The sequence below is a fragment of the Dipodomys merriami genome, unplaced genomic scaffold (assembly GCF_024711535.1).
Source record: "Dipodomys merriami isolate MVZ:Mamm:240054 unplaced genomic scaffold, mDipMer1.0.p SCAF_13, whole genome shotgun sequence".
NCBI classification, from domain to species: Eukaryota; Metazoa; Chordata; class Mammalia; order Rodentia; family Heteromyidae; genus Dipodomys; species Dipodomys merriami.
This window is the reverse complement of record NW_027202604.1, coordinates 20382012-20407340: the sequence shown is the minus strand read 5'-3', so window position 1 is coordinate 20407340 and position 25329 is coordinate 20382012. Positions and strand designations below refer to the sequence as shown.

Here is a 25329-nt window from a genome sequence, read left to right as displayed (position 1 = left end):
TCACTGTCCATGCACCTTCCTGCTTCTCTCCAGAGGGACTTCTTAACCAAAACCCTAGATCTGCTCAAAACACGAGACTCCTCCAGGTCTTCAGTGGCATCCCCTAGAAACATCCAGAGTTGATGACTATCCTGCTTGAACTCTAGTTTTCCTAGTTTTTGGAGCCCACAACCACTTGGTTTTCTTGCCTTGGGACCTGCACTGTGCTCCTCTTGGAGCTGAGAAAAGGCATGATTTATCCTGGACTTCCTAACTCAGACAACTCCAGCTCAATCACATGTTCTTCTGAAAAGTGTTGCTTGACCCCCAATTGGATACAATACCCATTGCATGTCCTGAAACACTAGATATCCCCATTCTTTTCTCTTACTTTTTATTTTCAGTAGTTATACAAAGGGGATTAAGTCCCACATCCCACAAGTCAGATTATATATACAATGCATCTTGATCAATTTAACACCTTCCATCATTCTTCTCCATTTCTCTCCCTTATCTTTTCCCCATCTTCCTTTTCTTCACTGGGCTTATAACACAATTTTAATCATATGTCCATTGGCATATGTACATGATCAATTCCCCCAACAGACTAATGTCTGCAAAGACCAATACCATATAGTTTCCTATGTTACCATAAGGAGACTCCGTGCCTAGCAGAAGTGTTTACCTGGTTGGGAACAAGAACTATTTTGTGGATGAATATTGAAAGATTCCAGATTATACCACCAATCAACCAGTAGTATAATTTGGCTATATATATGAACATATATAATAGGTATGTATATTATATAGTGTAACTTGGCATATATAATATATAAGCTGGACAGAGGTGGACAGTCAATCTCCTCTTTCATTGGGAATACAAGATAGTACATGATCCCTTGTCTACCCATAGTTGTCATTTGTATACTGAAGAGATTTGTAAGTCCCCAGTGAGATCGCATCTCTACCGAGCCACACAAATCTTTAGTCACCTTCCTGTGTCTCACTGAAGGCTACACTAAAGTGGAAAGAATGATGACACATAGATAACTGGTAACTTTGCTTTGTAACAGTGCGGTTTCTAACACCTAAGACTGTTGGCCTAATCAATATCAAGGGTAAACAGTGCTCCCTTTCTACTTTATTTCTTACCCTTTTCTTTTTTGGTGGTACTGGGATTTTGAAGTCAGGGCCCACGTCCTTGCCAAGAACAGTACAATATCACTAGAGCCCTTACTAGTTGAGTTATTTTTGAGACAGTCTTGGTTTTGCCCTGAGGTTAGCCTGAACTGCAATCATAATTACGCTTCCTACCATAGCTGGGGTGACAGTTCTGAGCCACCATGCCCAGCTTTTTCTAATGAGACTGGGTCTCCTGGACTTTTTGATTTGTGTTTTCTTTGAAGTGAAATCTTCCTGATCTCAGCCTCTGGAGTAGTTGGGATTATGGTGTGACTCATCCTGCCTGGCTTCAGTTGGCTTTATAAGCTAAGCTTTTAAAATGAAGCTTTTTTGTAATTGAAGATACAGCACTTTGCTAGGCATCTAGCCTAGCTTGACAAGAAAACACTGAGCAAAGATGGGTGCCAGTGGCTCATGTCGGTAATCCTAGCTACTCAGAAGGCTGAGATGTAAAGATTGCCGTTCAAAGCCAGCCAGGGCAGGAAACTCCATGAAACTCTCACCTCCAAAAAACTGATACTCAGAAAAGGCCAGAAGTAGAGCTATGATTCAAGTGGTAGAGCATTAGACTGGAGCAAAAGAAGCTCAAGGACAAAGCCCAGGCCTTGTATTCAAGCCCCAGCACTGGCCAACAAAATAAAACAAAACAACCACTGAGCAACATTTCATCATTTATAAAGCCGAGAGAATATGATACCCTTGGAGTTGGAAAGGTAAAGGTACCAGAGGTTTTGGCTTGGCACTGCCAACTTGTGGGTATCAGTGTTCCCTTGCAGGAAGTTGTAACTTTCCTAGTTTAGGATCAAATATGCCCTTGGTGGAACACAGCCAAAATGAGAACTGTTCTAGGCTTGCTCAAAGAGCTATCAGCAGCAGCTGAGGGGCCCATCCCTCCCCCAGAGAACAACCATGAGTCTCCTCAGTCTCACAAGTTTCCTTCTTAGCCTGATATGAAATGAGGGCAAGCCAAGATCCTGGTCCTCACTCCTTCACGTTTAGTTCTTACCCCACAGGCCTTGCTCTTCTCATTCATATTTAACTAGGTTGCAAGAAGGCTCAGTGGACCTTTGATCCCTGTTGCATCCTTCAATAGGTCTTAGCATGGATATCTTTCTTTGCTTCTAACTCAAATTGAAGTGGAGACAATCAGGTTCCTGACACCTAAGGGATTGTTTTATTACTGTTGTTGTTGTTATTATTATTGTTGATCATGCAAGATGGAGTGGCCAGCAGACTCCCTAACTCTTATCTTCCTGAAGCATCTACTCTGAGACATGGGGCGAGGGTCCTCAGTGTGTTAGGCGCTGAGAAGATACACTCTTAAGAATTTTAGAGGCTCTAGAATAAGGCTTAAACTACCATCAACAGTCTTAAGCAGAGAGAGGGCAGAGAGAGAAGAAAAGGATAAAGAGGGGAACCCAAGGGAGTCCTGAGGAGCCAGATGAATGGCCACACCAGCTGTTCCCACCCTGCAGGGCATCTTAGGATGGCATAGACAGCTAGTAGTGATGCTTAGACCATCTCCCAGATCCATTACTGTTGTTTCTCAGTTCCTGTGATGGTTGATTTCAGGGCCCTCCAAGGGAAACAAAATCCATGGATGTTCCCAGTCTCTTTACGAAGTGATGTAGTAAATACACAACCTACGCAAATTCCCCTGTGTGTTTCAGATCATCTTTAGGTGGCTTCTTACACCAACTGCATGATGAGTGCTATGTTAAGTAGCTGTTACAATGTATTGTTTAGGGAATAATGACAAGAAAAAAAGCCGAGGCCTATTCAGTACAGATGTGATTATTTAAATTAATTTTGATGTGCTAATTTGAAATCTGTTCAGTGATTCCAAAGCATACCATTGCTGAGGAAGAGTGACCTATAACTTTCTCAGCCTGTTGAATTTGAGGAGGAAATGTCATACCTCCCCCTCGCCCCCATTCACAGATGAAGCACCAACCTGGTGAGATCAATTTTGTCCTCTCCCCAAAATTAAGTTCATGCCTCTCCCTCTAACTAACCATTGCTCTTGACAACTGAATCACTGCAATAAGACAATGGTGCTTCACTTGATATAATTTTTTCCAAGTCTTTCCTAACAAATGGGGTGATGTCATTCTTTCTGATGGAGGCATTGAATTCCATTGTAGGTATATATATATATATACACACATATATATGTATATATATATATCACATTTATATGTATATGTGATATATATCACATTTTCTTGATCCATTCATCTACTGATCGGAAGGGATGGGAAGGAGAAACAGAGGAGGAGTCTACAATGCTTGATAAGAAATGTACTCATTATCTTGCCCATGTAATTATAACCCCTCCGTACAGTATTTTCACAATAAAAAAATAAAAATAAAAAATAAAAAAGACAATGGTGCTTTTGGCTCACACCTATGTAATCCTACCTACTCAGGAGGCTGAGATCTGAGGATCATGGTTTGAAGGCAGCTTAGGCAAGAAAGTCTATGAGATTCCTATTACCAATTAACTAGCAAAAAGCAGAGTGGAACTGTGGCTCAAGTGGTAGAGCACTAGCTTTGAGTGAAAAGGCTAAGGGACAGTGCCCAGGCACTGATTTCAAGCTCTAGTAGACATAGACATAGACATAGACACAGACACAGACACAGACACACACAGACAAACAGACACACACACACACAGATACTACTGCCTAATCACACTTACATTTATTGACATTTACTACCTTCCAGCACATGTTCATCTCACCTGAAAAAACCAATATAAATACTAAAACAACCTTCCACCATGGTTCTGTTATTGGTTTCATTGTCCAGATCCAGAAAATGAGATATGGCTATGTGAAGATAACAGAATTAACTGCTATTAATGAACTGGAATTTAATTAAACTCTGTATCGACAGTCTGTTTTTCTCCATCAGCTGACTCTCAAGCCCTCCCTTACTTTCACTGAGCATCTCTGTAGTTGAGCACATCAACACTAAAGGCTGTCCCAGGAAGCTCCACATCTGTGTGGAGTAGGAGGACCAAGTTGTATTCAACTCTCTAGTGTTGGCCACTGTATTTGGGACAACTTTTGATTTTACAACTTTGCAAAGAACACAGAGGAGAGGTGGTATATGCATGGAGTAATCTCAGTCCTTTAGATATGAGGAACCTGTCAAAACTGCCACAGTTCAAGAAGGAACCCTGTCCCCTGCTCTCCTTAAATCGAACCTTCCACTTGCATCCACACTGGAACTAATGAAATGAGTTGCCAAATAGGCATATATTCTCAGGGCATGACATCAGACATTTCTCATATTTATTGCTGGCATGGCCATAACCTAGCCAGCACATACAAGGAACCTGACTGAGGAGGGATGCTCTAGTTGTATGGCTGTGACACAGTCAAAGAATACTCTATCGTCTTACTTCTGCTAGGAATTTCAGGAATCCCATGGGCCTTTTCCGTTCCAGAGGGCTACTGAAGCAGCTGCAGGTAACTGCATCCAGAATAGTGCATTGCTTGTCTCTCTACAGCTGACTGGCTGCTTCCGTTAAATAAGTATTTCTTTCACCATCTAAGGTGTTGTGACTAATTACTTTCCATCCTCTTTAAAGCAGTGTGAGAGACACGTTAGAGGCTCCTTGAGGAAATTTGAATTTGGTTACCACCTCCTGAATTACTGAGTTACGGCACCAATAACAACCACTTAAGACTTAGTCTCACAGCCAAACGCAATCAGAAATCTGAAGCACCCTTCACCAAAATGCAAGTACACTGGAAGGATATGTCATATGGATGACAGGTTGAAGCACTATGTTTATTTTAATATGTAGACTGTGAGCTATGGATCTAGGAAAGCTCAAAGCATCCTATGACTTTCACATTTCAACACAAGTCCTTACTAATTACCATGATCAAACCAATCATTTTGTCAACTTATATAAAGTGCTTCAAAGACTTCTCCACAGCACTTCCATACATGGCATATCTTGTGAATTCACAACAGATCAATCCATTTTATAGACAAGGAACTGAAGGTGAGAGATGGTAATGGAAAAAACTGGTCAACGCGAAGTCAGAATTTTAGCACACAAGCTCTCACCCATATCCTCAAGGCATTGCATTTCACAGTCCAAGGGGCTCTTAGCATTTGGGGAAGGTTCTAGAATCATCAGAGGGTTCTGAAAGCATGGGATAAGATAGGTGAAATGTTGTGTAGATATGGCAGAGAGCTGATACATAATCAGGCTTAATACATGTTACTTAAAAAAAACAAATTATTGTTTATACATAGTCAAATAGACTGAAATACCAAAAATCTTTTACCAGTTGGATATGCCCTTGGTAGGATAAGGACATCTTCCATCATTATGTAACCTTCAAAATATAAAGAAACCAAAATATTTCATGTGGGCTGCCACTAATACACACCCAAAAAGAAGGCAGGTGGTTGACAGGCTCAGATGTGACTCTAAAGATCAATTTCTTTTTGTGGAAGGGTTATGAAATGGCTACGTGTTATTAGTTAGCTGAAGCATCTAGCAAGAACTCCTAAAATTAAGTCAGTTAAAAAACAGTAAGGTAGTGGACTGATAAATGCTTAAAAGTAGAAAGAATCCACTGAACCCTCAACAGAACGGCACACAAGGATGCCACATACTGCCATTGTAAATAGGGCATTAAAGTCCAATGAGATCTCTGCAATATAGATCAAGAAATTCCAAGAACTGATGTATCACGTTGTTAGGATTAAGAATCAGTTTCACACAAAAATATTTTAAGCTAGGGGAATAGTTCAGTGGAAGAGCACTTGTGTAGTATGTACAAAGCCATTGGTTCATAGCACTGGTGTAAAATTTCACTTTACATGGACAAAATCAACTACTAGTGTAATTTTCAAAGTGACCCTTACAAACCCATTTATATGGATACATAAGAGGTCCCTGTTACAGATAACAGGCTGATACTGAATGAGTACTACATAAAATGCCCAACTGATGCATAAATTAAGCCATCCTTTCCACTAGAAACTTATTCAGAGAATCTATTTAATTAATACTTTTTTTTACAATAACATGCCAAGTTAAGACTTGGCTTAAGTCAACTTTGGATCAATGGAAATTCCAAATAAGCAAGATGTAAATTAGCACCATTGTTTCTGTTTTGTTATGGGAAATTGAACCCAGGACTTCACACATGCTATCTTCCCACTTTACCACTCAGTGATATGTCATTTATTGAAATCTGTATGTACACATACACACACACATATACACACACTTGGAATCATATACCTCTACCATGAGCACATGAACTAAGAAAAACAGAATCTACTGTTCAAAAATATCCTGGTCAATGCATAGGTATGTTTTACAGCTCTCAGGAAACCAAAATGGCAGGATTTGAGGCTAATGCCTTTCCCAAAGGACTCCTGTACAGTTACAATAAAGAATGTAGGCTCTAACTCTGGTGCCTTCCACTTTGTCAAATTTTGATGCTTATTTATGGCAAGTTAAAAGCCTGGATGAATAGACAATAGATTCTATCTCTTAATCCCTCACAAACCAGAGGAATTAAATTTCTGGGGGAAAAAAATCACATCAGCAAAACAGTGTTACCAAGACTTAAGTGTTATAGAAAATCACCTGCCTTATAATTGAGAAAAATCACAAAAGATCTCACACAGTGCTACAGTTTGAATATGGTTATCCTCCCAAAGTTCAGACTGGAAGTTGCAATGAAACTTTTCTGAAAGGTAGAGAAACTTTAAAATTGGGGCCTGGTTGGGTCATGACCCTCTGGCTCATGAAGGGATTAATGCTGGTTGCACAGGAGTGGATTCATTCCCACTAGAATGGGTTTTTTATAAGAGAAAGAGGCTGTCTCCTTCTCATTCCCTTACTGCCCTCCCCACAAGGACAGCTCTTCTGCACTTTTCCAACTGCTATTCTTCTACATGCTGTCACCACGGATGGCATTGGCCACTCCAGACAGGGATTTCCCATGATACCTGCTTCACCCTGTTAGGATTTCCCCACCACTAGAATCGACCCTGATAAAGAGCTTTTGTTTATATATTACCCAGTGCTGGATGTTTGCTTATAACATCACAAAGCAGACTAAGACACAAAGATAAATGAAACTAAATAAATTTCTTCTCAGTCTGCTACAACATCATGTCAAAAATGGCTAAATGGCTTTCTGCCAAATTGGAAAAGCCTATGAAAAAGCTGTTTTGTCTTAAAATATATAAATTACACAGTATACATAATGCCCACTTGGGCATCACTCAGAGATAGGAAGATAGGCAATATCTAGAAAAGACTGTGGGAATGGATGTGTTCAGCCTAACCTCATTTGTGAAGAGCTGTAGATGGTCCACCATCTATAACTCTAAATAGAGAGCTTGACTTTATGCTAAAGTAGCTTCACTGTCAATCTTAAAGTCAATGTTTTAAAAGAAGAAACTTCCATGCAGCAGTAGTGCAAGTAGCCAGATTCAGGATGCATCTCATTCCATAAAATTAATACATTTGACCATCAATGCCTACATGGCCAAGGTCATAGAAAAAAGATTTCAAAAAGAGTCAATAGGAAACCCTTAAAGTAAGCCAGCATTAACAGCTTTAAAATCCTGCCCTTGGAAAATCCTCCTCGAGTGTGATGGTAACACTTGTGTGCTGTGATTTGTAGAGACAGACTCTTCTACAAAGTCCACAAGGGATTTTCATTGATCTTTCAGATTTTTCCAGTTGGTCTTACAGATTTTAAGTTCAAAAGCTTCTGTACATGCTCTCACCTGTGTTGACTTTTCCACATCTAGGTCAACGTTCTATTAACTCTAATACCTCTTTAAAAAATATATTGCAGTCTCTGGGAACAAATACCTCCAGGAGCTCTGTGATTCTGGCAGGGTAACTGAACTATGGTACCCAGAAATATAATAAGCATGCCAGTCCTAGGGCTTGAAATCAGGGTCTGGGTGTTGTCATTGGGCTCTTGTGCTCAAGGCTACCATTTGAGACACAGCCCCACTTTTGGCTTTTTTGGTGCTTAATTAGGATAAGAGTCTCCTTGGTTTTCATATCTGAGCTGGCTTTGAACCATGATCCTTAGATCTCAGCCTCCAGATTAGCTAGGATTATAGGTATGAGCCACCAGCACGAAGAAATATTAAATACATGTAATTAAACTATGAACATTAAATGTGTAAATTAAAATGTGTCAATCTTTGCACTTTCTGTTGGAATCCCAATTATCCAAGTCTTGGTAGCCTGAATGGCTAGACTTCTTGGGCCTGGGTTAATTAGTTTTTCCTATGTATGGTCTATCAACCCACAGTTACATCTAAATAGCCCTAACTCAGCCTTGTCACAGAGATCAAAATACTCTGGTGAAGATAGACAACTAACCATCAAGCAAAATTTCTCAACATTAACCAGCTAGGGTATGTTGAGCCTGTTAATTTTGTGTGTGTGTGTGTGTGTGTGTGTGTGTGTGTGTGTGTGTGTGTGTGTGTGTGTGTGTGTGTGTGTGTGTGTGTGATTGATCGTGTGTGTTTGTGTGTGTGTGTGTGTGTGTGTGTGTGTGAGAGAGAGAGAGAGAGAGAGAGAGACAGACAGACAGACAGACAGACAGACAGACAGACAGACAGACAAAGGGGAAGCTTCCTCATGTGCTGAAGCATGGGTAACAACACCCATGATCTCTATTGACTAGATGCTAGTAGTACCTTCTGCCTCAATTGTCACAAACAAAGGTATCTCTAGAAATGACCACACTTCCCCTGAGGAGTAGAATAGAATGCCTTGGCTATTCCACTGCCATAAAACAGGTTAATAAATGATCACTGAAGTCTATCCTCTTTGCACTCATACACGTGCAATACTTTCATCAAAGAGAAGAAGCTAAAGAAAAATGAGGCCCTCAAATCCATAAAATAATTATATGCACAGAACATAAGAGAAGTTAGGATCAAAGGGTTCAACCAAGGACAAAAGAAGAACAAAATGTTAAGTAACAAGAAAATAACTCTTCAGCTAACCATCAAATTGAAAAGGACTTAAGCACTTATAAAAACATGCCAACAATGAACTTACAAAATATACTATTCTTTTTCCCTTAACAGAATACCTAACTTGACTCTTCAGTTCCTTATAGAGTACATACCCTTCAAAGAGCCTTTTCACTAGCCTATGGGCTCCAAAATTTATTAACCTGAGTTATTTTGAACAGTTTACATTGAACCCACTGCCTTGTCTCAGCTTCCATACCTGTAAAAAAAAAAATTAAATACTATCTTTCTGTGTGTATGCCAGTACTGAGGCTTGAATCCTAACAAAGTTTTCACTTGGCTTTTTCACTCAAAAGTACTATTCTACCATATGAGATACTCCTTAGTTTGTTGCTGGTTAATTGTACTCATTTCCTTACTTACATAACTGTACATCAGACTTACAAAAAAAAAAGAGTCCAGTTTTATCTGTCCTAGATGGTTTCAATCCATGATCCTCAGATCTCAGCCTCTTGAGTAGCTAGGATTACTGGTTGAAGTCCTAACACATCTAAATTCTAACACATCTCAATGAACTATTAAATAAGATAGTAGGTAGCACTTTGCTTTCAAATTTTGCAAAATGAAATCCTTAATAATGTTAACATACCAGCGTTCAGATTCTAGTTAATTTAAAAACACCATTTTTTACAAGTTTATCTGAGAGAGAAAAGATGTGTAAGGGAGCTGCAGGAGTCTCTAAACTTGGAAAGCAAAATGTTTGTGCAAGTTTCTCCCAAGAGGTCACACTTCAGGAAGGTCTCTCATAGATAACAACAAATGTAATTACAAAACTCAGTCTTTGGCTTGGTGGACTGCTAGGAGTTTTAGGACAATGGTCACCACTTAAAACTTTAAGAGTCACACAAAATCTGTCATTATAGGGCAACCACAATAAAGAAGCTAAGATCTCTCCATCTAAGAACACCAGATTGTATGATGTGGGTAACAATCAATGGCTACCACAAAGGTAAAGCATCACTGAATATTGTACTATAGCAAAGTAAAGTACTCAGTAATTGTCCTTGAAGTGCAATGATTTAATTAAAAGCGATTTTCACATGGTTACAAAGACCTCAAAATGTCTTAATTATGTAATGTTTTGCCAATAATTTAAATAGTTCTCTGTAATGTCCACAAAAGGAAATTTGAATTACAAAGCCATTTGCAACAGAAGATGTACTAGAAACACCTAATAAGTGCAAAATCAGAGCTGTACATCGATAAATTGAATCCAAAATTGCACCTGAATGTTAGGAATGAATTTGGATTTTTATTAAGTCAATCCTATGAAATCAATTGGCTGTTAAAATAGCTTAATTGGAACATACATATTTTAATTTTTTCTTGTGTATATAAAAAAGTCTTCTTAATCAACACAAAACATTCAGAAATTGTGTTTCTGGGTAATGTAGTGAAAGAATTGAACTTATAACTGGGTGAAATCAAGGATGTGTAAAATGTGAGAAGGATGATATTCAAACAGCAGCAACTGGAAAGGAGTAAATTAAGATCATATTAGTTTACCGCAATTATTCTGAAAAGCAGTCTAAGAAGGGAGTTTTAAACAACCTATCAGTAGTCCTTACTACAAACTTACATGAGCTCAGACTAAAAAATTGTTACTAATGGTTCTTCTTCTATGAGGAGAGAAAGATGGGTGGCAGATAGTAAAATTAGGTATTTTTCTCTCTTTTTCTCTCTCTGCCCTTGTTTGACATTATCATCAGAACTAGTTGAACAACAGCAACAAAAAAGTAGAAAAGTGGAGTCATCTATAACAATGATCAAAAAGTTATTCTTTATCAATAACAATTTTAAAAAAATTGGGGACAGATATTTCCCAAAACTAAAAAGATCATTTGAAGTCATGACAAATAAAAGGCATGATTTGTACTTTAGTATTGGTGCTTTGCAAGAAAGAAGAAGAAAAATGGCAAGAGACTAATTTTAATATTCATAACAATAAACTTTATGTTTCTGAACAGAAGATATCATTATCATATTCTCCTGATCTGCTTGAACAGACTTCTACATTCCAGTTACAAAATCATGGTCACTTGGGAGATAAAAATTCAAAGTCTACTATCTTTACAAAACTTAAGACTCCCCAATCCAGTGGGGGCAGGAATATTACATAAGGGATACCATCTTTGTCATTTTCAGTGAGCATGATAATTAGAACTTACATAATGAACAAATGGATTAGCAAATAGTACATGAATGAATAAGTAAGGAAGAACATCTTATAATTTGTTGACTTAGACAATCTTTAGAAAAAAAAGCAGAAAGGAAGAAAAATACAGACATGTAAAAGAATTGTAAGAGCAAGAAACAGCATAGAAATTAACAGAGATATGATAAAACACAGACACAGAGAAACCCTAGAAAGTACATATTCAACAAAAGGTGGAGGTAAAATAAAAAGAAAATTAGCAAAATAATCCAAATACCTTCTTCACCTACTATTTCCCGAAATAAAAACACTTTGGCAAGAAACGCTATAAAAACATTCCTGGCACATATGTTTAGATATTCCTGGCATTAAAGCACTCCTTGAGGGCCTCTAAATGCACTACTACTTGAAGAATTTCAAAATCCTGTTGCTTTTTCATGACTACCGACATAAATATGGAGACCTATCCCTTTAAACCCATTAGACAAGATGGAGCTGCAGGTCAGAGAAATCATCCTTTTCAGTGAATTAGAATCACACAGCCTTTGTGTTCCAGGACATCGAGCATTTCAAAAGTCTTCACTTGTGTTGTGACCACCATATTTTAGTAGATGAAGCTTATTTATACAGCAACCTGGGTAACACTCTTTTTTATTGGGGGGGGGGGAAGGGTCTGGTCGTGGGGCCTGAACTCTGGGTCTGGGTGCTGTCCCTCAGCTATTCAGCTCAAGGCTAGCGCTCTACCACTTGAGCCACAGCACCACTTTTTGCTTATGTGGTGCTGGGGAATCGAACACAGGGCCTCATGCATGAAAGGCAAGCACTCTATCACTGAGCCACCTTCCCAGCCCCAGTAATACTCTTTTTAAACCCAGTCACTAATGGTAAAGATAGAACCTTTGAGGATCTCTTTAAATCAATCCTTCCTAGTACATATTTTCTGAACAACACCAAAGGCAAAAGTTGCTGTGATGTCCAGATTGGATATAAAGAGGAACAAGAAAGACATGCACCTCTATTTCTAAGACTATATTCCAGTACTCTCAGCTCCTACACCCTCTTTCCTCTGGTGGTGCTTGGGAGGACTCTAAAATTGAGCCACACCGCCAGCCTTATTTTTCACTGATTATTCTTTTAAGATAGGGTTTCATTTCCACTCCATAGGTTCAATTAGTTGTTGTTTTTAATTGAACTTATGACGGGCAGATAGCGCTCCATTCATTTCATTATCCTTGTAGCCACTGTCACATAAGTATCTAAATTTTCATTTAGGTTTTCTGTGGAACTTTGTAAATGCATGTTTCTTTTTTGAATTGGTGTATGCTTGTAATACTAAGGTATTTCATTGGACCATGGGAATGTTTGACTCTTTTAAGAACATCTGTATTTAGAAGCCTTTCCCATGTAGCAGTCACTTCCAGATACACACCCAGACCATGATCCACCTATTTTTAAAGCTTTCTATAGTTGCACAGGTGACAGATGTGTGCCACCGTCTGCACCTTTCCTCTGCTGTAGAAAGAGTCTTATTGATGTTTCTACCCAGGCTACAATGGAATCTGGATCCTTCCCATCTAAGCTAATTTGTAGCTTAAAATGATAGGCACAAGCAACTGCACCCAGCTATAGGTTGAAGAAAGGATCTAGCAAACTTTTCTACCTAAGCTGGTCCATACCCCTCCACCGTCTAGGATAGCAGACACCCACCCACCATCACCCAGACTCCAATACCTGCTTCTAATAGGGGATGTCTCATTTTAATCAAGAGCAAAGAGACTGTTTCCATTACAGTTAGTTAAGTCTTTATACAATTGAGCCATAGCATTAGCCATATCCAAGGGACGCAATGGAAAATAACCTTTCCAGTTCTTAACAATCTGACTGTGCAGAGGCCAAAGAAAGTAAAAACACATTCTCCAAATGAAATGGAAGAAAAAAGTCACTGAGGTCAAAGGAAGGACAAATTACCTCTATCTGTGAGTAGGGGGAATCGAAGGTGAAATGCAGGAAAGTGGAGACAAGGCTTCCTTGCCAGCTCTGAATAGATGAGTCATCAAGAACTCCTCCTGCCTTCCCAATGTCTATAAATAATCCCAGGTGCTGCCATTTCATTTAATTACTAAGCCTCTCCAGATGGAGAAAAATAATTAAGCAGACTGTAGCACCAACATGATATAAAGAATGGATTAGTAACTCAAGAGACATTTGAATTTGGATGTTTCCTTTCAACTATGAAATAAGGGCAGAAATTTAAAAAAAAAAAAAAAGAGGGCAAATGACTCCATTCACCTTAGGGAAACTCAAATGGCTATAATAAAATTTGGATGGAGTTTTAATAGAAATGAAAAAAGTACTAATACAAAGGGGTTCAATGCTCCCAACAGAAATAGGAGAGCTAACATGAAAAGCAGAAAGCCCAAAAGCTGTTGAAGATAGCTCAAAGAGAAACACTTCAGGAAGGATAACTCACAAACAAGTCACATGCAATTTACTTAAAAAAAAAAAAAAACTATATCAATACACCTGTTGGCTGGGTTCCTACATATGGACATGATCATAGTTTAATAGCTTTGTGTTTGAGGTAAAAACCAACTGATGAGTATGCCCTAAAAGGAGGTGGAGAGAATGCTATGTGGGAAAGGCTTCTAAATATAGATGCTCTTAAAAGAATCAAACACTTATATCTTCCAATGAAACCCGTCTGTATTACAAGTAAACACCAATTCAAAACAGAAGCATACATTTATAATTCCAAAGTTCCACAGAAAACCTAAATGAAAATTTAGGCACTAGGTAACAATAGAGATAATGTGGCAATAGAGATAATGAAATGAATGGGACACTATCCGCCCATTGTAAGTTCAATTAAAAATGAAAATTAATTGAACCTATATAATGGAGATACCAAACTTCTATGAGCAACAGATTAATGTACTCATTACCTGAATCATGTAATTATAACCCTTCTGTACATCACCTTTACAATAAAATTTAAAAAATAGTGGGCGGCACCAAATGTGCTTTGGTGTTGGTAGACAAATGAAAGGTTGAGCAATAATAAAAGCAATAATAAGAGAACAGCTGGAAAACAAAAGCAAAATAAAAGAAGAACCCAAATCACAGGTGTGACAGAAGATTCCTGTTCTAAAATCTATAAGCCTACTCAAAGGCAAAGTCATTTGGAATACTGGCTATGAACTGAAGCCAATTAAATCTTTTAATTCTGGCCCATTTTAAAAGTAAAGTTTTGAAGATTATCCAATTATTACACTAAATTCTATTTCCTGTTAGCAAGGGTTTTCCTATTTCTTTAACTAGACGATCCATGTAGGGTATTAGAATAATAGTATGTTTTAAAAGTACATTGTATATTAAAAAATAAATTTTAAAATAAAAGAGTATATTTTAAAAGAACAAATCACTTCCCATATTTCATATATATTTTTTTACAGGCATTTAAAACAGACCCACAGTAGGGAATGGGGGAAGTTCTAGGAAGCAAGTGCACCTTCTTCAAGGGTTCTGTGGCATAAGATATGAAATACACAACCATCCATGGCTGCTATGCTTCCCCATCTTCTACAGAATAGTCATTCGTTCTTCTTTCATGTATGCTTGTACAAAGCACTCAGAGAAACATAGTTTGCCATCTTTCCATTCTGAAGCTGAACCTTAACTCAGTATGTTACCAAAAAAACCCAGCAATTACCAATCATGCTATTCAAAGTGTATGGGGGTCCATGATCTTGAGACCATGTTAAGGTGAAGAGATGATGACCGTCTCTGGAGATTGTTAGAGAGGGAATGCATTTTCCACCAAGGCAGAGACCTAAACACCTCATATCTTCATTTCTGTGAGGACATTATCAAGTCCTTATGTGCATGAACCACTCATAGTGAACAGTACAAGTTCAACAAATCATGACCGGGAGCCAAACCAGAAAGCACGAAGATTACCCAGAATGACAGATATATGTTGAAGAGATGTGTGCAGTCTGGAAGGGGAGGATGAAAGAAGGAAAGAGTGAAAATGTAAGAAAGCCATCTTTACACATAGAACCGTCAGCATCAATATGGTCAATGAATACATGGAACTGAGGCCTATGAGCATGCACATGGGGGCCATTCATATCAGGTCACTGTGGAGAATGAGTACACGATTTATAAATACCTGGCCAGAGTGCAGCCTCATTATAGATGGACAGGCTTCTGTTTACCCCCTGTAGCCATTAGCACAGAGGACTATGACTGTGAGATCCAAATAGCAGGCCTTTCTATCTGATAGAATGAATCCACCAATTAGTGCCGCCCCGGCACAAAACAGGTAAATAGATGATAAATGCTTCTTTGATACCAAAATATAAGAGGCCAGGTTGGAATTTGAAAATTATATATATATATATATATATATATATATATATATATATATATATATATCTTAAGATTTCTCTATTTTGGAGAGAAATATCAAACTTTTTCAAACTTAATCATTCTTCTAGAAAAATTCAAAATACAAAGATCTCAAAATGAGATCTAATTAAGCTGAGAAATTAAAATAACAATAATACTTCTTTCCTTTCCATTGTGTGACACAGGGTGAACTCAAATATCTAAATACACAACAAAGAAAGCAGCTCCACACAGCTGCTGTCTAAATAAAAGTCTCTCCTATTTCTTATTACCTGTTCTCTATTTTGTGTCCACAGCCTAGCAAGGCAAAATTTACCAGAGTACCTAAGAAATGAAATACACATTGCATGTCTTCATATATACAAGCTAGGAGCCATATCCTAGAAATACATAAAGAAACTTGTTTTTAATCTAGATTTCAGAGTATTTTGGTGCTTTGCCTGCTCTAGACTCTACTTGGTCTTATACTTAACAAGTATGTATAGAATTACCAATCAAAACTCAAACACATTATACCAAGGATGACCTACAAAAGTGGGTTTGGTTGGTCTGGGCTGAGAGGAGTATGACAGAGAAGGTGGGGAGCAGAATCTCAGCTAAGTGGAAAACAGCATGTAGAAATAAAGGAGCTAACAAGAAAAGAGGAAGTACCCACTGAGTACTTATGTAATAGTAGTGTTGTCAAGGGCAAAAGGATAGAAGGTTACAAAAATCTAAGACACAATCATGTCATCTTCCACCAGGGCAGTGCCATAACCTGCAGTGTAGGATGCTCACAATATCCTGCTCATGAAAAGAAGACATAGGTATCATGAGGTCTCCAGCCCAAGACACAGATGAATACATATAAATACACAGTATTTGGCATTTACCAAATGTGTCTACTGTGTACTTGGAACTACAAACAAGGGACTGATTTAATCAGAACTATCATCTTCCTGATGCATTTGTTCTTATCCCCATTTGACAGATGAGAACACTGAGGCTGCAAAGTTTAACCACATCAGCATTATGTAGCTGCCAGGTAGAAGAGGTGGGATTCAAGAGCAAATATTTTCTCCTTCATCAAATCAACTCTTAAAACACTATGTTCTATGGTGTTTCATCAATGTCATCACAGAAAAGTCTGTTGAAGAACAATGGGTCAATCAGCCTAACACAGAACATAAATAACCAAAATATTTGACCATGCCCCCTAGAAAATAATACATTTTATAGTATAACCAGTAAAAGTCCAGAATGCAAGACTGTGTATAAATAAATTCATCATGTGCTAAAAACATTTTGATCCTTACAGCATGATATATGGCAATATTTCCCCTACTTCATATAATTGGATTTAATGTATTTTAGAAATGCTGGTTTAGGGCCACTGAAATGCTTTCCTGGCATACTGGTAGAATAGAGTCCGCTGACTTGAAAACTGATGCTCTAACTTGATGGTACGTAGAATACTAAGCTTTTCACATATACTCTCCCACAGCATTCTTTATACAAGCAAAGTGAATGGATGGAGATTGTTTAGAGGGAGTTAGAGGTGAATGGAGAGACTTGTCTGCTAAAAAGAGGGGGAAATTAACATCCTCCAACTGAATGGCATCATCTCAATGACAAAGACTGGTCCCAAAAGGCAGATGTTAAAGGCCTAAGTTAGAAGAGGCAAGGATATCTTTTTTTTCCCTCCCTTTGTTAGGAATATATCACTAGAAAGAGGGGCACATGTGTGTAGTGTTTTTAGGCAAAATTTTAAGACCAGGAAAAACAACAACAACAAATCATAGCCTATTGCTTGGGTTGTTTTCCTTACAAAACACAAATATGCCTCCTATAGGTAACCTGGCCAAGGCACACAACTTGTCTACCTTGCTTTAACTTGATTTGACATATTAAGCCTGGAGAGGATTATCTGAGGCAGGATAGACAGTTTCCATTCTATATGCAAAATCTACAATAAGCTCTGAGTGATAATCAATATAAGCACATTAAAAGAAGAAGAACTGATTAGTTTGTGGACATACTAATTCAGAAAGAGTTTCAGTAAGAACTTGTTACCATGAGGACTTGGAGGAGAGAAAGAAGAAGGGATCTCCCTCAAAGAAGTGACTGATGTTATTGATTAATCTAGATACAAGAAGTAATGTCAAATTTTAAAGTTGCTAGAAAGAAAACCACCTTTAAAAAAAATCAGTCTCTTAATATGCTGGAGGAACCTGTTCAAAACGCTTTAACAGCAAAGTAACTTAGATGATAAATGTGCTCTTCAATCTGTGCACCAGACAAGTAGCAATAAAATCAGAATAATTCATGCAAAAATTTTCATTATGTTTCTAAACATACTTATTTACATTTTAAATCACACATTAGACAATATGAAATATCTTTCATTCAGACAGGTGTGAACTAGAAAACAGATGCATTCATTAAACATGGAACAATCCGGCGAATTACTAAAAAAACAATGCTCTGAGAAACTCTCTGCTTGAAGTACTTCAGCCACTGTTAACTTACTTGGAAAAATATGGCCATGGCTCCAATTATTCTGTTTTCAGAAATGGCGGTTTGAAAGCTGTCAAAATCGTCAGGATTGTAAAAGAAAATCTGCATCTGTAAAGACAACAAATTAAAAAAAAGTATTAGAAAAATTTTCATATGCACACGAAGGTAGGCAATAGTAGAGTGGACTTATCTTCCCACAGTACCACATTAATCATGTATTTAGACATTTCTGTTGCTAAAATATTTGCAAGTAGACAGGATAATAGGTCATTTTACTCCTACTTATGAAAGATGCATCACATTCACTGTAGAAATAAATAATACTAATCCCTCCTTATCTACTACAAAGGTCACGGGGAAATTACCCCCCCCAAAGAAGCAAAATTTTAAACACCATTAAATATCTCAGTGTAGAAAATAGCCTATTAGAGTACCCATTTGTCAACACACAAACGAGGACACTGTAAGAAAAGAATTGTATACAAGTGGAAAATTGTGAAGAAGCTTGTTAGTAGCTTGAAGAGACAGTCCAAAGGGCTAATGCCAGTCAATTCACAAAGAAACCCAATGGCAAATGATAATAGCAATGGTTTCCATTTGACAGGGTGTAAAAATCCATTCCCTTCCTTCTGTCACTTAATGCTTTTAACAAGCCTGGGAAGACATGGAAGAAATGACTATACTTAGCTAGAAGTGGGGAGGGGGGCGGTGAAGGGGGGTGGGCACAACACAATACTTCAGGAATTGGATGACAGCAAGTTGTGGAAGATTGAACAGCAGAGAGACTCTATTTTGGGTACTCCCATCCCTACTTTAAATCCTTTCTTTTACACCTGGTTAGAGTTTCTTATTGAAATAAACAAAACATAGATAGATCAACTTAAAATCACTACACAGTTTCAATGCTTGAAAATATCTTCTTACTTAAAAAGCACTCAGAAAACAAAAGGAGACTGCAGAGCATACCCAGAGGACTGAGTGATAGAACAACAGTTCCTTGCCTATTTTTCTACAAGCCTGCAGGCAAGATATCATCAGAGCCTCAGTTTACTCGCATATAAAGACAGGTATTTCTACTTGTGAAGAATGCAAAAAAATAATCATATATATATGTGTGTATATATATATATATATATATATATATATATATATATATATATATATATATAATGACAGCACCTAACAGCCATTTTTGCTTCTGTATGAATTGCTTTGTACTAGATGACTGTATGGTTTTTGTATGATTTTAACTGTGACTGGTTTTAGTTACTCAGTAGTGGAATGTCAGCCTGGGAGCCTAGAGTTGCTTAGTAAAAGACTTCAAAGGGTTTACAGCCCTGACCAAGGGGGCAAAGTCCTCAGAATTATCCCCATAGCTGCAATGCCCCTCCCGGAAGCCGAGGCAGTAAGGCCCTAGGGAAGAAATATAATGTTTTAAGAAACCTAAGCAACTCTATTTTTGTTTAACACTCCATCTCAATTCTGCGACTTGACTCGTGATCCACTTTAGCCCCAATGCTAGGAATTTATGACAGAAAGCCATGCACAATTCTTGGAGCCATAGATGGCATTTGCTTAAGTCAGGTGTTAGCCCCCAAGTGGTGTTGCCCCCCAGCCACCTGGGACTAAGAGTTTCTAACCAACCCATTCTTCAGAGCCAGGGGCGAGACATGCCATGCATTCTATTGGTCTGGGTGTGACTCCTAACCTTTTTCGGTCAAGCTATGGACCAAGGACATTTTTTCTGTAAAGATCAACCAATCATTATTTGCCCAGTTTAGCTTGCTTTAAATGTAAATGTTAACCAATCATGTAATTTCTTATGTAAAAGTTCCTTAAAGTTGTTTGTTTAATACTATAAAAACTGTGCTGATTCTATGCTCAGGGCCTCTTAGCGTCACCGGTTACCATGTGTGCGGAGGACCAAGCTTGAGCTTGCAATAAACCGGCTCTTTGTTGCTTACGTTGATCGTGGTCTCTGGTGGTCTTCTGGGGGTCCCCGAATTTCGGTATAACACTTGGAGGGTGGTTGTGAGGATCTAACATGTCAGTGTAGTGCAGAGCACTGTGCTTCTACCTCACCAGCCTTTATCACCATCATCCTATAGCAAGGTTAGCCTTTAATAGACATCTTAAAATTCCTAGGTGAATGGGACTCCATTTTATCCTTCAATATGAATGACCCTACTACTTAAGAGAAAATCGGATCTGCTACACTATGAGTTCCTTTCACAACCTCTGTTTCCTCACTTTTCTAAATAGTACCATGATTTTTGTTTGTTTGTTTGTTTCTTGGTAACACAGTGAAGTAAGGAGGTCAGGTCTGGCCAGCGCCATATTGGCCATATGGTGGATGGTAGGGTCTGACATCTTGTCTTCATGCTGTGAGAAAGGACACCCCTCCTCCCCCATCACCTGCCTCCCAGGTAATGGGTATGCCAGACCCCTGGAGGCAGGGGCAGGCACTTTTAGCTGATAGGTGACTGAATCTGTCAGTCCAGTGCATGGAACTGGGAATTTCCTGAGCATCTGCCCCCTGCGCAGACCTATTTAGGCCCAGACCAGCCTAGCCATGGGGACTCCATGCCAGGTGTGGCTCTGTGATTGTGTCCTGTCTCCTGGCTCATCTCCAGTCATCATGGCCTCCTAATTCAGCTCTCCATTGGAGCTGAACCGGCTTGTTGGTATTGTTTTTGTTCTTTCTTTCCTCTTTAGCATGTTTCCTAGCTGTGTTATGTGTATTTGCGTGCTGCAGGCCTTTGTAACAACTGGCAGCCTGCAGCCTAACTGGATAATAAAGACTCCATTATTATACACTTTTAAATGTGGCTTCTGGGATGATTTACCTTACAACAGTAGGTCCTGGGTATTGCAGGTGCATGGCTCCAAGGACAGCATCGTTGAAGAAAAACAAAATCTTCAGGATGCTTCAAGTTGAGTGATTTAAAGTTATTTATACTAGGTGCTGGTGGCTCATACCTGTAATCCTAGCTACTCATAAGGCTGAGATCTGAGAATCACAGTTCAAAGCAAGCCTGGGCAGGAAAGTCTGTTGGACTCTTTAATTAACTATCAGAAAACCGGAAGTGGCATTGTGGCTCAAAGGGGTAGAGTTTTGAGCAAAAAAATCTCAGGGATGGTGCCCAAGACATGAAGTTACCCAAATTTACTTATATTGTATGTACCATGGATCTAAATACATTGAAGCCACATAGACTAGACTATCTTACTGTTACAAAAATTATTTCTGTACATATTATTACAGCTCTCATTTTAAATACTGTAGATGCTTGATTCCTTTTTCCCATAATGTCATCTAATTTCTGCTAAAGACATACCCTCTGATAACAAATCTGATAACAAATCTAAAAATTTTACTTTATCACTTCAACATCAACTTCAGCCTTACTTTGTAGGCACCATTTGCTCTTGGGGTAACAAGTTTTCACAAGGCTGACAGAGCTTTTCCACACTGAGCTGTGAAATGCATATGGGTGTTTAAAAATTTTTGTTTTTGACATTTCTTGTGTTTTATTTAATTTTACTTTTACTATGTCTGGTCAAAATCCTGTGTGGTAAATCCATAATACATCCTAATGGAACTTTGGGGATTTGACCTTGACATCAATTCCTAGAGGGCAAAGCTAAATCACAACTAGGTGAGAAACTGATTTATAGGCCAAAGATAAACAGAGTTTGGATGAACAGTATCTAAGAACATGTGACCATTTGGACTCTAAAGGGTGGGTGACGTTAGGTAGCTCAATTCAGAGCACTTTTCCATGGAAATTCTGGGATGGTATCTACACATATGGGAGATGGAAAAGGTAGAATCTTTTGGAAGATTTTCTTTCTTAAAAGCAAATACTTTCACACAGGACACTGGATCCTCACTGATTCTGGCAGTTACTTACAAATGTGTTACTTTTAGGTTCGGACAGCTTTAGACTTCATGAATTTACACTGAGAAAAATCCATCCCATGAAGTGCAGATTAAAACAGTTTAATACTAGGTGAATTGCTTTGGCCACAATGCTACTAAACCAAGGAAAGAAACTCTGCACAAGTATATTCAGAAAATTACACTTCACTTTTCCTTTTAAACATAGGTCCTCAAATTAAATAGGTTCACAGAAGTCTGTGTTATACTTCGGCCCACAAATGAGGCCAGTGCTGTTTAAGGCATCATGTCAATAGTGTGTGATACAGAATACTTTAAGCCTCTTTAAGGACATTCATTTACAGCTAGATAAATACATGTGGTTTTAGAAAATGTTTACATCCAGGCTCCACCCACCCAGATAATGAAACATCTCAAACAGAACAGTAGCACAGGCAGGAAATATCAAATTTCCTTGCTATTTTTCTCACGTGGTAGTCTACTGAGTTAGTTCATAAATCTAAATATAGGAAAGTAACTAAGGAGATAAGGTTTTGCTGAGTGAAATGAAGTCTTGGATTTGTGCTGCCATTACTGATGAGTTAAAATTTGGACAGATGCTAGAAACCTCTTTTGCAAAGATATTTTGGTAGGTTTGGGCATGGCTACCAAGACTCTACATTTACTCTCAAAAGTCAGATCCCCATACACCTCCCTCCCATATCCCACAAAGTATATGTTCTTTCTAATAAGACGGATATGAACAACACTTGAAATGTAACAACTTTGCATGATGCAAAGAAGCCAAAATTTTTTTTGAAATGTTCGGCAATCAAAGATCTAATATGGAAAAGTGCTATGGCTCACCACTGTAATCCCAACCACTCAGGAAGCAGAGATGGAGAGGACAGTAGTTCAAGGTCAGTCCAGAGAACAGTCAATGAGCTCTCCATCTCAACAAATAAGAGATGAACAATGGTGGAGGCTACTCACCACGTCTAAATAGAAGGTTCATGGTGGGAGGGGGGGATGTGAGATGCTGTTCAAAATTACCTAAAGGATAAAGCGGGGCATGCCCCAGTTATGAAAATACCTGCTTGCCAAGCACAAGCTCTTGGGTACAAACCCCAGCACCACAAAAACTTCTATTAATTTTTTTCTCTATTCTTCTTTTACTAGCTTATTAATTATGCAGGGTGAGGAGTACAGATTTCATTGTTGCCGTTCCACACTTGATTGCACTATTTTATATATTCTTTACATAGTATGTTAATCAGACTTTTGTCACCGTGACAGATAGATGAGAAAAATAAGGTAAGGAGGACAGATTTGATTTAAGATTCAGAGGCTTCCACCCATCAGGCTGGGGTAACCCAGTGTGGGATGGTACCGCAAATAACACATTCACAGCTGCACTTTCCAGTGTCCTAGGATCTTCCAATCAAGTTGACAGGCAAATCAACGATCACAACCCAATCTCTCCAATTTTTAAAGTTTCCAAACTTTGCAACTATCATTAAGAAAGAAAGTAGAGTAAGGTTGAGAAGGATTCAAGAACTCAGGGAATGAGCTTCTTTCCAAGGGCAAGAATACTTGCCTATAATGGCAAGGGCAAGAATACTTGCGTATAATGGCAAGGGCAAGAATACTTGCGTATAATGGCTGCTCTGTACAAGGCACCAGACGACTGATGAAGACACAGCCAAGCCTTAGAAAGGCTGGATGTTGGATGTTATTAGTAAGACAAGGTTAACCTTTGCTTTGAGTAAAGGTATCACAAAAAAGCCTAAGGCAATGAATAGATCTTGGTCAAATGAGAAGTATATTCAGTGAATTCTAAAGTAATACAGAAGAGAAGGAAACTTTTTTTTTCCCTCTAGAAGAGGAACTTTATTCTCTAGGACTGTGGGCCTAAGTCAGCTCTCAAGTTTTTGTAATAAGGAAGGCAAGTGGAAACAAATGCAATGCCAGAGAGTCCAATGTCTTCTCTGCAGACTTACTCCATTTTTTTCTTGAGAGATTCCAATTATACACACTCCCCATGCAAGGACTAAGAAAAAGCAGGGACACGATCCACAGAGAAATGTATTCATTACCTGACAAATGTAACTGCAACCCTTCTGTATATCACCTTTATAATAAAAATAAAAAAATAAAGAAAAAAATAAAAACAGGATGAATTAAGTATGATAGCTAAGTAGTAGCTATAAAGAATCTGCCCAGAGAGTGTGAAGCCCTGAGTTTAAACACCAGTACTACAAAAAAAGGAAAAAACAAAACAAAACAAAAAGCAGAGAAGAAGGAGAAGCAGGAAAGGAGGAAGGGAGGGAGAGATAGGGATGGGGGAAAGGGAAGGAGAAGGGAGAAATGAAGAGGGAGAGGGAAGGGAGGGAGGGAGGGAGAAGGAGAGGGGGAAGGAGAAGTAAGTCATGAATCAGTGCATATTTAATTTAGAGGAAGTCAAGCTATGAATGGTCAAGTATCATTTCAGGAGAAGATGGGTGGAAGCAACTCATGCTTCTAATCAAAGCTACTGGGAGGTTGAGATGGTTGAGATAGAAGTTTCAAGACCAGCCTAAGGCAGAAAAAAAAAATATGAGCCTTCCTGTCAATGAAGAGCTGTACACAGTGGCGTGCAACTGTTAACCTAGGTACTAATAAAGCTAATATAGTGTGCCAAGGTGTGTGCCTAGGCAGGGAGCAAGACCCTGTCTGAAGAAGAACCAGCAAAAATCCAGGCTGGAGGCATAGCTCAGCATCAACAGTGCTCACTTAGCAAGCACAAGACTCTGAGTTCAAATCTCTAGTATACAAACAAAAATCCATACACACAACAACAGACCAGAAAAACTCAAAACAATCACAAGAAGGCAGTAAGGAACAGAACTTAAGAGGGAAAACATGGTTTTCTAATCATGGGTGGTGATAACCTGTAGGCAAACCAGTTCTTGGGCAACTTTTCCCTGTCTGCTACCATATTTGAAGAATAAAAGTGTGTTGACTACTGCACCAGCACCTCATGCCTGGAAGAATAGCTACTCAAGAAGGCTGAGATCTGAGCATCAAGATTCAAAGCCAGCCTGGGAAGTAAAGTCTGTGAGACTCCTATCTACAATTGACCACCATAAAGCCAAAAGTGGAGCTGAGGTGCAAGTGGTAGAACATTAGC

The 25329-nt window shown here is 38.6% G+C and overlaps 1 protein-coding gene across 3 annotated transcripts in view; it reads right to left on the bottom strand.

The window, feature by feature from the left end:
• Positions 1-25329, bottom strand: part of Ptprg (protein tyrosine phosphatase receptor type G) — a 693584-nt gene that overhangs the window by 192975 nt on the left and 475280 nt on the right. For all 3 annotated transcript variants that reach the window (XM_070018858.1, XM_070018857.1, XM_070018856.1), the window contains exon 5: positions 18293-18388. In XM_070018858.1, the coding sequence (XP_069874959.1) occupies positions 18293-18388 (96 nt within the window). The remainder of the gene's footprint in view (positions 1-18292; positions 18389-25329) is intronic.